This window comes from Chinchilla lanigera, unplaced genomic scaffold (assembly GCF_000276665.1).
Source record: "Chinchilla lanigera isolate Chin_1 unplaced genomic scaffold, ChiLan1.0 scaffold00197, whole genome shotgun sequence".
NCBI lineage: Eukaryota > Metazoa > Chordata > Mammalia > Rodentia > Chinchillidae > Chinchilla > Chinchilla lanigera.
Window position 1 is genome coordinate 1,618 of NW_004955598.1, and position 12,823 is coordinate 14,440.

Below are 12,823 nucleotides of genomic sequence, written 5' to 3' on the forward strand. Positions count from 1 at the left end.
AAAAGGCTTGCTTGAGTGGGTATTTCAGAACTGCAGCCTGATCCATACATTCAGCGTACAAATCCCCGGGAAGGGGTGTCATGCCTTCTCTGTCACGGCTTCATAGCAAATCAGAGACACATGACGCATATTTGGTGGTGGATTCAAATAGAATTCAGCAGAGACAGTGGCAGGCAGCCTCTGGAGATCAAGAGAACTCTCTAAGGAGAAGGGAACACATTAGCAGCCCAGGAAAGAAAGGGCTCTATATCACTGTCAGTGTGGCGGAGCACATGACATGATGATTGCAGGGGAATCTCTTGCACTTACACGTCCAGGCTCTGGGGTACAGACTTTTCTCTTTGGGGCTTGAGAAGTCAACTTAACAGCAGCAGGTATGAAAAGTGCAGGAACTCCGTACAGTTAGGGATTTGTGTGATAGCAAATTAAGAAGACCCAACAGCGAAAATGCAAGACTCCAGTATCCAAACTTGTCACCTCTCCAGCACACCACAGACAGGGACAACATGGTACCACCTAAGACACATTCAACACTCATCTACAAGGGCAGACTCCTTGAAACAGGACCACTGTTGGTTCCTACAGTACCACTCCCACATTGCCCTGTAGAAGCAGCCTTGGTTAAATGCAAGGAAATAGCTGTGCCCTGAGAGACTCACACAATCTTCTTTTGTGTCCTCCAGGTGCGTGCAGCACAAGCCATCTTCCCTAAGCTCGTCCCTCTTGGGCCTAACCAGATTCATCATGCCTCGTGGTCACAACAGCAAATGCCGGGCTCATCACAAGTGCCCACAAGCCGGAGGTGACAGTAAAGTTTGTGATGTTGCACAGGAAGCCGTGCTATCCAGACCAGAAGCCGAGGCATTAAAAGCAGAAGCAGAAAAAGGAGCAGGGGCAGCAGCAGTGGGAGAAGAAAAAGAAGAGGAAGAGGAATCATCTTTTTCCCAGGACCCCCCTGGTGCTGCTTCCTGTATCCCTTCCCTATCTCAGAAGAGAACACCATCCATTACTGGCCTTTCTGAGGATGGTACTTCTGTGACTTCTGAGGTAGTTTCCAATTTCGCGTATGAGGAGAACATTTCTGAAGCCAGTTTCTACAGTGAGTGTTTATTGGATCCACCTACTTCCCCAGTTGAAAGGTTGGAGTGGTCCATGCTCCACAAATTTCATTTGAGGAAGTTCTTCACCAGGGCAGAATTGCTGACTGACCTCACCCCGAGGAGCAGACATGAATTTCCTGAGATTTTCAAGAGTGCCTGTGCGCACCTGGAGGCAGTCTTCGCAGTTGAAGTGGTAGAAGTGGAGTCCGCCCGTCACTCCTACAACCTTTTCAGCACGCTGAACCTCCCCAACAATGGGAGGATTCGCTCTGGCAGGGGCTACCCTAAGACCGGGCTGCTGATGAAAGTCCTGGCTGTGATCGTGATGAAGGACCACCGTGCAGCTGAGGAAGATATCTGGAAATTCCTCAGAAAGTTGCAAGTGTACCCCGGAAAGAAGCACATCATGTTTGGAGAACCCAAGAAGCTCCTCACCCAAGATTTCGTGAGGCTGAACTACCTGGTGTACCAGCAGGTGCCCGGCAGCGATCCTCCACGCCATGAGTTCCTGTGGGGTCCGGAAGCCCGTGCCGAGAGCAACAAGGAGAAAATCCTGAAGTATTTCAAGAGGATCAATAAGATTGCCCCGACCTACTTCTCAAATCTGTTTGAAGACGCCGGAAAAGAGGAGAACGAAAGATTCCAAAAGTTCTTTTGTGCCAAGCCTCGCTCTACCAATCCTAGGGCAGTTGCCAGGGCCAAATGTCGTGTTGCTTCTTCTAAGCCTTTTGATGTCTAAGTCTGTAGATTCTTCAGTTAGGAAAATAGGTTTTACAGTAGGGAGTTTGTTGCAGGTGTTAACACACCACAATAGGGAGCTAGGTGGTGATGCAGTGGAGAAAAGTTTTGTAAGGTGTTCATTTTATGCTTTGGTTTTATATAATTAAATGTTTTAAACTGTTTCTTGATGCATGCCTGGAAATCAGCATTAAATTGTATCAATTCACCTTTGTTTTTGCAGTCTAATTTATCATTCTAATTAATTAATTTTTTCTTTTGAGACAAGATATCTCTATGCAGCTGCACTTGGCCTTGCACTCTCTATGTAGCCAGGCTGACCTCGAACTCGATGCCGTACTCCTGCTTCTGCCTCACTGGTGCTGGGATTGCAGACATGAGCCGCCACTCAGGGCTCTCGATTCTCATTTGGCAAGTATTTAGAGTATCCTCTTTGGCTTGCTTCATGGTAGTACCCAGATAGATATTTAAAATCTCCCTTTTCTTATGAAACTTTTTGAGCTTGTTGTGCAATCCCATATTAAATTTGCCTGGCTACCTTTTTGACTTTTATGGAACAAAAAAACGAATGTGACAAGGGTGTCCTTGAAAACAATCACATAGAATTTAACTAGGAAAGCAGTTTGCACTTTGGAAAGTGCACGTTTCAATTGGAGTCTAATTTACATTTAACTTGGGTGGTGGGCTAATGGAGGCCAGCCATGCCATGCTGTGATTCAGGTTTGAGATGTGAAATCCTATAAATGTACTCAGGCTGATATGACAATGCTCTTTAGGGAACTTAAATATGTATTTTTCATATTTTTTTAGGCTGCAGTATTCTGGTGCTGCTCAGGGCATCTTCATAGCTTGCAGACTTTTGTCTTCTTTTGTGGCCTCTCATGAGGGTTGAGTACTTTGAGAGGGAAAGTGGAAAGTTGAAGGGAGGGGGTAAGGGAATAGAAGAGCAAGTAGATAGGACATAGGGGAGGCAGAAGAGAGTGCAGGGAGGAAAGGAGACGAGAGGGTAAGGGAAAGGGGAAGCGAGGAAGGAGTGAAGGAGGAAGAAAGGGTAGTAGAGACAATTCTAATTTCTCCTGTTAAACTGATACAATCACAGCTTTGGGACCTATTCTCATCACCCTAATTCCAATTACTTACTGAAAGTCCCACCTGCAAATACCTTGAAGTGGGAATTAGGTCTTAAACATAGGGATTTGTACAGGGGTAGTAGAAGGGCAGGACCATTCAGTACCTTATGGAAAACTGCTGGGGAACGGACCCTTAGGATGGTGCATGTCTTTTTCTTGCTGCTGAGACAAAATACCCAAAGTTAAAGGAGGCAATGTTTATTAAGCTCCCAGTTTGTAGAGGTCTCATTCCATAATCTGGCTGCAAGGTATGGTGACAGGGAAGACAGGCTTCACAGAGGAGAAACAGTTCATGGAGGGCAGATGGTAGCAAAGCAAGAAGGGATGACTACAGCTCTTTCTATCCCTTATCTTTTATCCAGGCTACTCAGTGCAGTTAGCACTCACGCCCTTTACCTTATGTCCAGGATCCTAGCATTGCACTATGAATCAGTCCCAGCATCACACACTGTAAATGCAAACACCTCTGAAAAAGCCAGAAGTATGACTGCATGAGGCTTTGGGCGGGGGCAGCCAAACACAAGCCCTGACCATGGGTAAAGAAGAGATAAATCCATAATGGGACAGGAACAGAAAGTGTGTTTGAGTCTGCTTTCAGTCATGTAGAATATGTTGGGTAAACCAGGTATTCTATGCACATTTGCTCCAGAGAGTTTCTGAGAATGGAGGGTAACAATCCCTTCAGGTGAGCTTTGCAGAAGCCAATAACCTGGCCCATTTGATCACCCAGAACTGGGGTTGTAAACCGGGGCCTTGCACATGGTATCCATTGGCATATTTTTCTTGAAGAAGGAGAGCTAAGTGCCACTTCTTTAAAATGGCATTTTCATAGGTTAGCTTGAATGTAATTTTCCAGACTTCAAGGGAGCACTACATATTGTGCAGGTTGTATATGACAAAAATAGAATGGATGCTATGGCTGTAAAGTCAAGAGGGAGGGATTAAAGAACTTGTGCCATGACAGCAATTCTGAGAGTTGGAATTACAGCCAGGTTGAAAGGACACTGTACTCCTAAAATGTACTGTTGGGGAACTTTACAGTTTTACTTAGGAGAGATGATTTCTTTTTATCGTTTTCCATGTTCTTTATATGATAGTATGGATTCATTATTATATGAAATGTCCTGAGATTAAACAAAAATAAAGATCCTCGTGCTGGGTAATTTTATCTCAGATAAAATTAATAATATTATTTTCTGCAAATACTGGGTAAATTTTCCAGTTACATTTCCCTAAAGTCTATATATAGTTCATACATCCCTATTTGGTATAGCTTACTAATTCACATTTGACGATGACCAACTTGAAGTTTTCCCAAGTTCACAAGATTTGCAGGTAGCAGAACTAGAGGCCAACCGCAGTTTTTCTCCAGCCTACACTGGTGCACTACCACCACCTGATGGAGACCTCTTCTTTAGTTCATATTTTGTCTGTAGTGCAAAATGGATCTCATTTGGTAAAAGAAGCATGTGTAACCAAAGCAAATGAAAGCTGATGAATATAAGGAAGGTAAAGAGGAAAAAACCCTTGGAATTGTTTTTCAACTTCATTTTCTTCAGCCTGTTCCTTCTAGCCAATTGTCCCTGAAATGGAACATCACCCATGTGCTGATATTTGATAAGTATCGAGGCTTTTTCATCATTAGAGCCCCAAGCTTTCTAGCGTGTAGGCTTTTAACACTGGTACTTGACCTGCTGGCCAGCTCTTCTCTGCTTCCTGCTCAGAAGGCTACATTCTGCTCAGTGGAACAGACAATTCCTATGGCCTCACCCTGATTGAAAACATTCTAAGTCCCTGGTAGTTATGGCCTTCCTTCTAATGCATGTCATGTTTATGTTCTACTACATGTGACAGACTTGAGAGCCCCTCTTCTCTGTCCCATGTTCACTCTCTTTTTTTTTTCCTAATATTATGAATATTATTTTTATTAATGGATTACACATTAATAAAATGGGTATGAGTGTGTCAGGCACTTTAGAGAACTCCTGGAGTTTATGACCTTGCATGACAATCTCAAAAACATCATTAAGTGGAAGGGCTAACTTTCCCGCATACAGAACTCCCATTGCTTTTAAATTATGACTCAAGTAGCTGAAGGCAGGATCCAGAAGAAAGGGTAGGAAATCTATGACTATATATTAAGATATACATATTTCTGTCACCCTTCCCATCTAACAAGCTATTTTGAGGAATCCAATCATCTGGGAATTATATAACTGCTAGGATAATAATATGATTGAGAAAAGAAAATATATTCCACGAAAGAGTATGTTACACTTGTGATACTCTCACTTAAATATTTATGAAGCTATGTGGATGGAAATAATTTATAGTAGTATCAGAATTTTCATTGACAAATACAAAATTATTATAAGTTTGCATGAGGACAGAGTTAATCAAGAAAGCATCTGTCTAAATAATGAGAATTCTGGTGCCATGTGTAAGGAAGCTCCTTAATGAGGGTCTTGGTTAGGACAGGGAAGAAGCCAAAGGTATCAATTATTAGGCTTCACTGGCCAGAAACTGAACTTGCACAGCATATACTAGGGTGTTCAACCTCCTTGCATAACTCAACTTTGTAATAAGAAAAGTATACTGAAGGTGACTGGCAAAAGCAGGCAGAGTCTGGCTAAGTCCCAGAAAACACTCTGACCTATTTTCCATGTGTCTCTGAGATACCAGTGCTCTGGCCTGTCTAGAATTACAGTGGCATTACTTCAGCATGCTGTCAGAACACAGCATGAAATGAGGAATTCCTAAGGAGACTGGTCATCGTGGATCCCTTCCAGATATGGCGAGTGATTGCTGATGTTTAAGTGTTTTCCACAACATTGACCTTCTTGCACTCTGGGATTATGGTTTTCATGGCTTAAAACTCAATATATGTAGAAAGCACATTCAGAGGCTCTTGCATGTTTTTCTATCACTATAAAGACATGATTTAAATGGAGTGGGGGATATAATTCTGAGCTGGATAAGGCATTTCTGCTGCCTGTCCAACTCTCGTCACAGATCACTCTGAATTTCTACTTTATTCAAAGGCAACGTGAATCATATCTATGGAGATGCATGCGTTGGACTGCAGGGATTGTGTCCATTGACTCACAAGAAAGGCTTAAGTGGTGATTTAATGTTTAAGGCTGGTTTTACTATGCTATCCCTGAGTGGGATGCCATGACCCATGCAGGCCTGAGTCACCAGTAAAAAGTATTTAGTTTTAGATGTGATCAGATTGTAGATCTATGGATTTGTAGTTTTTTAATAAATGTAAGCTGCTAGTGCAATCTGGGGGCATTATAATAAAAAATTTAAAAGCACAAGTCAAGCAAGCTCCTAAAAGTTCACGTGGGATAAACTTAGGTCTCCTTTAAAGAAATTGCTTTAATGCTTTTTGTTAGACTCTTGCTTACTTTCTGCTGTGGTTTAGAGTTATATGTTCCTACAAAGCCTCTTCTGATCGTTGGAGCATTTGGTAGGGGTGAGATTATGAGGCACTGAAGCTCATGTGTTGTTAGGAGGTGCGGCCTGGCTGGAAGTGGCAGGGCTCTGGCAGGTTGGCCTGGAAGGGTTGACTCTCTCCTGGGCTCCTCCCTCCCCTCTCTCCTCTGCGGTCTTCCATTCCTTGGTGAGCAGCTCTCCTCTGCCATGCCCTGTGCCATGCTGCCCTGTCTTGGAGTCAGTAGACTATGGACTGAAACATGAGACAAAATGGACCCTTCCTGCATTAACTTACAGCTGCATGCTATTGTGTCTCAGAGACGAGGAAAGTGACTCCTACTAAAGTTTAGGTCCTCTAGCTTGGAACTAATTCTATTGTCACTGCTGAGCCATGCCCTATAGGTTGCTTTAGTTCCTGCGATCTATAAATGAACACTGCTTTGTCTGAAAGCATAGAATTTGGCTTGTTTCTCTGGAAGCTGTCCCCATCGAGTTGTCTGGTCCTCATATCTGAAACAACCTGAACCTCTCTGGTTAATTTCACTCAAAATTTCCTATGTCTAAACACCTAGAAGTTTCTCTCTCACCAGAGAATTTTTGGTGGTACTGATTTTTAAGGCTTTACCATGGAATTTCTTAAGTGAACCATGTCAGTTTCATTAAGCAAGGAAAGTGATGGAGTGATTTGCTATAGAAGATAATCATGGAGTCTAACCAAATTTCCAGCTATCAAAATGCTGACATGCAAAACTGGAGGGATAGAGGGAGCAAGAGGGAGAGAGAGAGACTTTGTACATACACAGGAATGTGCATTCTATCATGACGTTCACTGAATTAGCCCCAATGTCCCAGTGAAGGATACTTTGGGGAACAAGTGAGATTTAGGCTCACCAAGAATTAACAGAAATTAAGTTACATTTCAAGTGGCCACACAAAAACCTTCAGCCAAACCTGAGATATGAATATACAACTGCTTTCATAGTCTTAAGGGATTCAAGCATTGTTCACACGGAATGAAATATTTTTTAAATAACTAAGTATTAATCATTTCAAAACTCCATTGCCCTGAGCTTAACAGGGAATTACGTCATGGGGACGATCCATTACGAAATTCAATCCTGTTTGTGATAGTTTGAATATTTCCTCCCAGGTAAATTAGCTGGAGTCATAATCCCCAAAGGAACAGTCATGTGAAATAAGGACAAATGGAGGTAATTAAACTATGAAGGGTGCCCTTAAGAGTGAATTGATGTCACTATATTGAGAGTGGTTGCTAAACAGATCATAATGATGGGAATGGGTTACTCATCACATTTTGAATTTAGGATTGGCTTCCTGTCCTTTCTTTTTTCCTCCATCTGCATTCTACTCTTTTTCGCATCCTGCCATGATATAATGAAGCATGAATATACTCACAAGGTCATAACCCCTGAAAAATGTACAACAAATTTTCACATGTGTGAGAAATGAAACTCAATTACTTATGAATTATTCTGTTTTAACATTTCTGTTACAGATGCAACAAAGGCTAGTACCCTGACACACTAAAATATTGTGTTCTGTGGATCTGGAGGAGGTAAGGCTACATCTTCGTTGCTGCTCTACTCAATTTTTCCCAGTCACTGTAGATTTTTCCATGCACTAATGACAAAGAAATTATGTAGATATTTATGTCCAATGTACAAGAGATTAGGCAACAAATCTCAGGTGAATCTCAGGTACTTCTCTTTCCAGGCAGGTACACTTGGTTTGAAAGAAGATCATGAAGAATGGTGAGTTTTCTGTGATGTGTACCATTGAACTCACTCAACACAGCAAGCTATTTCTTGGTCCCTCAATGGGTACCAAGAGCCCCATGCCACCTGAAAAAATGAAAGGACGCAGCCCAGAAAAGCAGCCAGGGACAAAATATTAAGAGTGGCTCTTCCAATGCTCCTATTGGTCAGAAAGACACTACATCAAAATTGATATAAAACATGAAGTAGATTTTTAAAAATGGAGAAATTATTCACATCAGAAATGAAAATCCAAATGATGAAGGGGAACTGGATTCAGATCTAAGCAATGAAGAAAACCCAAGCTATTATCCAGGAAGGCCAAACTCCTAAAAATACATGACCCATCCAAATGCAAAGGATAGAGCAGCTGTCAGGTCCAACAAGTGCGCAACAGTGACCAAACTTCAACCAACACAACGCAGGGCAGTAATTGTTTGTGTCTATATTAATATTCAACATCTCCCTATTGAAAAAATGTGCCTTTCACCTAGAAGAAAGAGAAGATGCTATCCACCTGTGCCCAAACCATGAAGGAAGGAAAAATAGTAAGGCATAATAAAGAGAAACAAGAAATAAGGAAGAAACAGAGACTCTAGAATAACTGGCCATGGGGAAGAAAGAGATATGTTCTGGTATCATTACAAATAATGCATTTAGCAAGAATGACTTTCACCTTCTGAGAAGTTAGGGATAGCAAATGTGCACCTCATTTCCATATCAAACCAATGCTGTGCATGGATCCATTATGAAGTGCAGTATCAGGAAGTGTCAACAATCATGTGCTGGCAATATGAACTGTCAAAGGATGTCTCTCACCTATGAGAATATTTTAGGCAAAGCTGTCAAAAGAAAATTTATGGCAACCTCAAGCATGAGCAGTGGCTAACCATGTATATCTCAGATGTTTACTGGTACTTCAGATTTGAGTTGTAGAGAAGGTTAGCACTGACTACATTAAAACTGGAAAGAATATTCAAGGAAGAAACAAAAGAAGAATGGTGTACTTTTCCATGTCAGAGGTCTAAGAGGTCTTCAAGATCATGAAACTGTTCTTATGGTTTACAAAAAACAATCAGTGTACAGCTTACAATTTGATATTTACCATCGATATTTCTTTTGAAAATTTTATTTTAAAGAGCAAAGAACAACAATATAATAAAACCAAAGACAAAGAAAAAACAACACAAAAAAGATACAGAATTTCAAAGCAAGATGATAGGAATTTAGCAATTGTTGTTGTATTACTTATTGTTGTCCTGAAAGTAGTTGCTCAGAATATTAGTTGCAGGTATACAAGATTGATCATGCAATTAAACATTCACTGTTCCTTTAAAAAAACTAATGAAATTGACTACTAAAATTATCTAGGCTACCTTAAGTGTATATATATATTTTTCCTTCCTTCTTATTTCTTCTACCCTTTCCCTCATTCCAGTTGTTCTTACCTTTTGAGCAGTTTGTTTCCCTTTTCACTATTTGTACTGTAACTTTTATATTTTATTTACTCTTTCAGGTTCTTATACTAGGGACACAATATAATGTTTACCCATGTGTCTGATTTATTTCACTTTTGAGTATAGTTTCTAGTTGCATCCATTTACCTGTAAAAGCCTTGAGTTTCTCAGTCTTTATAGCTTAGTAATACTCCATTGTATTAAAAATACCACTTTTTTATTCATTCTTCAGTTGATACACATTTGGGTTATTTCCAAGATTTACTTATTACAAATTGTGCTGCTATAAACATGGGTGCATATATCTCTGTAGTATGATGTTTTCAGCTATTCTGGAAAATTCACCAGAAGAGGAATAGTTAGGTAGAATGGGACCTCTCATTCTAGTTTGTTGTGAAAACTCCACAGTGACTTCTACAGTGCTTTCACAAGTATGCACTCCAACCAACAATGGAGAGGTGTTCCTTTTTCCCCACAGCCCTTCCAGCATTTGTTATTGGTTGATTTCTTGATGACAGCCATTCTTTCTGGGGTGAGATGGACTATCAGTGTTGTTTTAATTTGCATTTCTTGAAAAACTAATAATGTTGAACATTTTTTCATATATTTATTTGCCATTTGTATTTCTTCATCTGAGAAGTGTGTATTTATCTCAGAGGCCCAATTTTGCACTGGGGTCTTTGAATGTGAGGGGCCTGATTTTTTCTTAATTCTCTATATGTTCTAGATAGAGGTCCTCTTTCCTAGGAACAGTTGGCTAAAATTTTTCCTCAATTTGTGGGGTTTCTTTTTAAATTGTTGGTGATTTCTTTTGATGTGCAACAACTTTTTAATAAGATGAGGTCCCAGTTGTTAATTCTTTGATGTATTTCCCATGCTACTTGTGTTTTTTCATGAACTCTCTGCCTACCCCTATGTCTTCAATATTTCTACCTACTTTCTCTTCTCGTAGATTTAGTGTTTCTGTTTTAGTATTTATATTTTGATCTATTTTCACTTTAATTCAGTGCATTGTGATAGACATCAGTTTTGTTTCAGTCTTTGGCATATGGATAGCCAGTTTTTCCAGCACCATTTATTAAAGGGTCTATCTCTCTTCCATTGGACATGTTTGGCCCTTTTGGAAAAAGGCCAAACATTTTCTGCATCTTCGTCTGTTCTATTGATCATCAGGTCTGTTTTTCTTTTTTCAATTTCATGCTGATTTTACAACTGTAGCTTTGTAGTATAATTTCAAGACAAGGATTTCAATGCTTTCCGCCTTGCCTTCATTGGCCAGGATTGCTTTTGCTATTCTGGGGTTGTTCTGATTCCAGATGAATTTTAGGAGTGTTTTTTACAGATCTGTAAGGTATTTTTATCAAGATTCCATTGAATCTGTTTCACAATTTGGGGAGTATGGCCATTTTCACAATGTTAGTTCTTCCTATCCATGAGCAAGGACTATCTTTCTGTTTTGTAAAACTCTTTTCAATGACTTTTTTCAGAGTACTGCAATTTTCACTGAGTAAATCTTTTACTTCTTTTGTTAGATTGATTTCTATTTATTTTAATTTTTTGGACGCTATTATGAAAGATATGATTTCCCTAATTTGTCTCTCAGTTTGTTTGCTGTTTGTGTATAGTAATGTTATTGGTTTTTGAGTGTTCACTTTGTATGCAGCTAAGGTACTGAGCTTGTTTATTCTTTTTTTTTTTCTTTGTTTTGGTTTTTGGTTTTTCTCCAGTACCGGGAACCAAACTCATGACCTTGCGCTTGCCAGGCAGGCGCTTTGCTGCTGAGCTAAATCCCCAGCCCCTTGTCTATTAATTCTAGGAGATTTTCGTTGGAATTTTTGGGGTCTTCCATGTAGAGTATCATGTCATCCATGAATAATGATAATTTCACTTCTTTCTTTCCTATACTTATTACCTTTATCTCTCTCAGTATTGTCTAATATTTCTGGCTAATGTTTCCAGAACTATGTCACAAAGGAATGATGACAGTGGACATCTTTGTCTTGTTTCTGATTTTAAAGTGAAAGCTTTCTGTTTTTATCCATTTAGTATGATCTTGGTTGTTGGTTTGTCACAGGAGGCTTCTGTCAGATTGAGAGAATGTCCATCTATTCCAATTTTCTGTAGGGTCTTTGTCATAAATAAGTGTTGGACTTTATCAACAGCTTTCTCTGCATCTACTGAGATGTTCATGAGATTGTGGTCTTTGGCTCTGTTGACATGGACTGTTACATTGATTGATTTGTGTATCAATGTACTTGAACCATGCCTGCATTTCTGGAATGAATCCCAATTGGTCATTGTGTATAATATTCTTTTTTTTTTTTTTTTTTTTTTGGTTTTTCTCCGGTACTGGGAACCGAACTCATGACCTTGTGCTTGCCAGGCACGCACTTTGCCACTGAGCTAAATCCCCAGCCCCGTGTATAATATTCTTGATGATTTGCTGCATTCTGTTTGCCAGTATTTTATTGAGAATTTTGCAGGTATGTTCATTAAGGAGTTGGCCTGTAGCTCTCTGTTTTGGTGGAGTCTTTCTCTGGTTTGTTAACAGGATAGTACTTGGCTGCAGGAATGAGTTAGGGAGAATTCTTCTCTTTCAATTTCATTAAAGAGTTTGAGAAGAATTAGCATTAAATCTTCTCCGAAACTTTGTAGAATTCAGCTCTGAATTGATCAGCACCTGGGCTTTTCTTTGCTGGCAAGTTTTTATTATATTTTCAATTTTGTGTGCTGATATTGAGTTGTTCAGGATTTTTATATCTTCTTAATTCAGCTTTGGTAATTCATATGTATCTAGATATCTGTCCATTTCCTCTATGTTTTCCATTCTATAAGAAAATAGATTTTCAAACTAAGTATTGATGGTTTCCTGAATTTCCACAGGATCTGTAGTGATTTCATCCCTTTCATTCCTTATTGCATGCACTTCAGGTTTTTTTTCCTTCCATTTTTGGATAAGATTGGGAAGAGGTTTATCTTTTTATTTATTCCTTCAGAGAACCAACTTTTTGATTCATTCATTCTTTGTATTGCATTTTTAGTCATCAGTGTGGTAATTTCTGCCCTGAGCTTTATAATTTCCTGCTTGGGGGCTGGAGATTTAGCTCAGCGGCAAAGCGCCTGCCTGGCAAGTGCAAGGTCGTGAGTTAGGTTCCCGGTACCGGAGAAAAACCAAAAAAAAAAAA

The 12,823-nt window shown here is 39.9% G+C and overlaps 1 protein-coding gene across 1 annotated transcript in view; it reads left to right on the plus strand.

Moving 5' to 3' along the window:
* The window catches only part of LOC102027476 (melanoma-associated antigen B5-like), a 3,630-nt gene extending 1,610 nt beyond the window's left edge, over window positions 1–2,020 (plus strand). The window contains exon 2 of the mRNA XM_005414740.1: window positions 684–2,020. Within this exon, the coding sequence (XP_005414797.1) occupies window positions 745–1,839 (1,095 nt within the window). The 5' untranslated portion in view covers window positions 684–744 and the 3' untranslated portion in view covers window positions 1,840–2,020. The remainder of the gene's footprint in view (window positions 1–683) is intronic.
* Window positions 2,021–12,823: the final 10,803 nt, after the last annotated feature.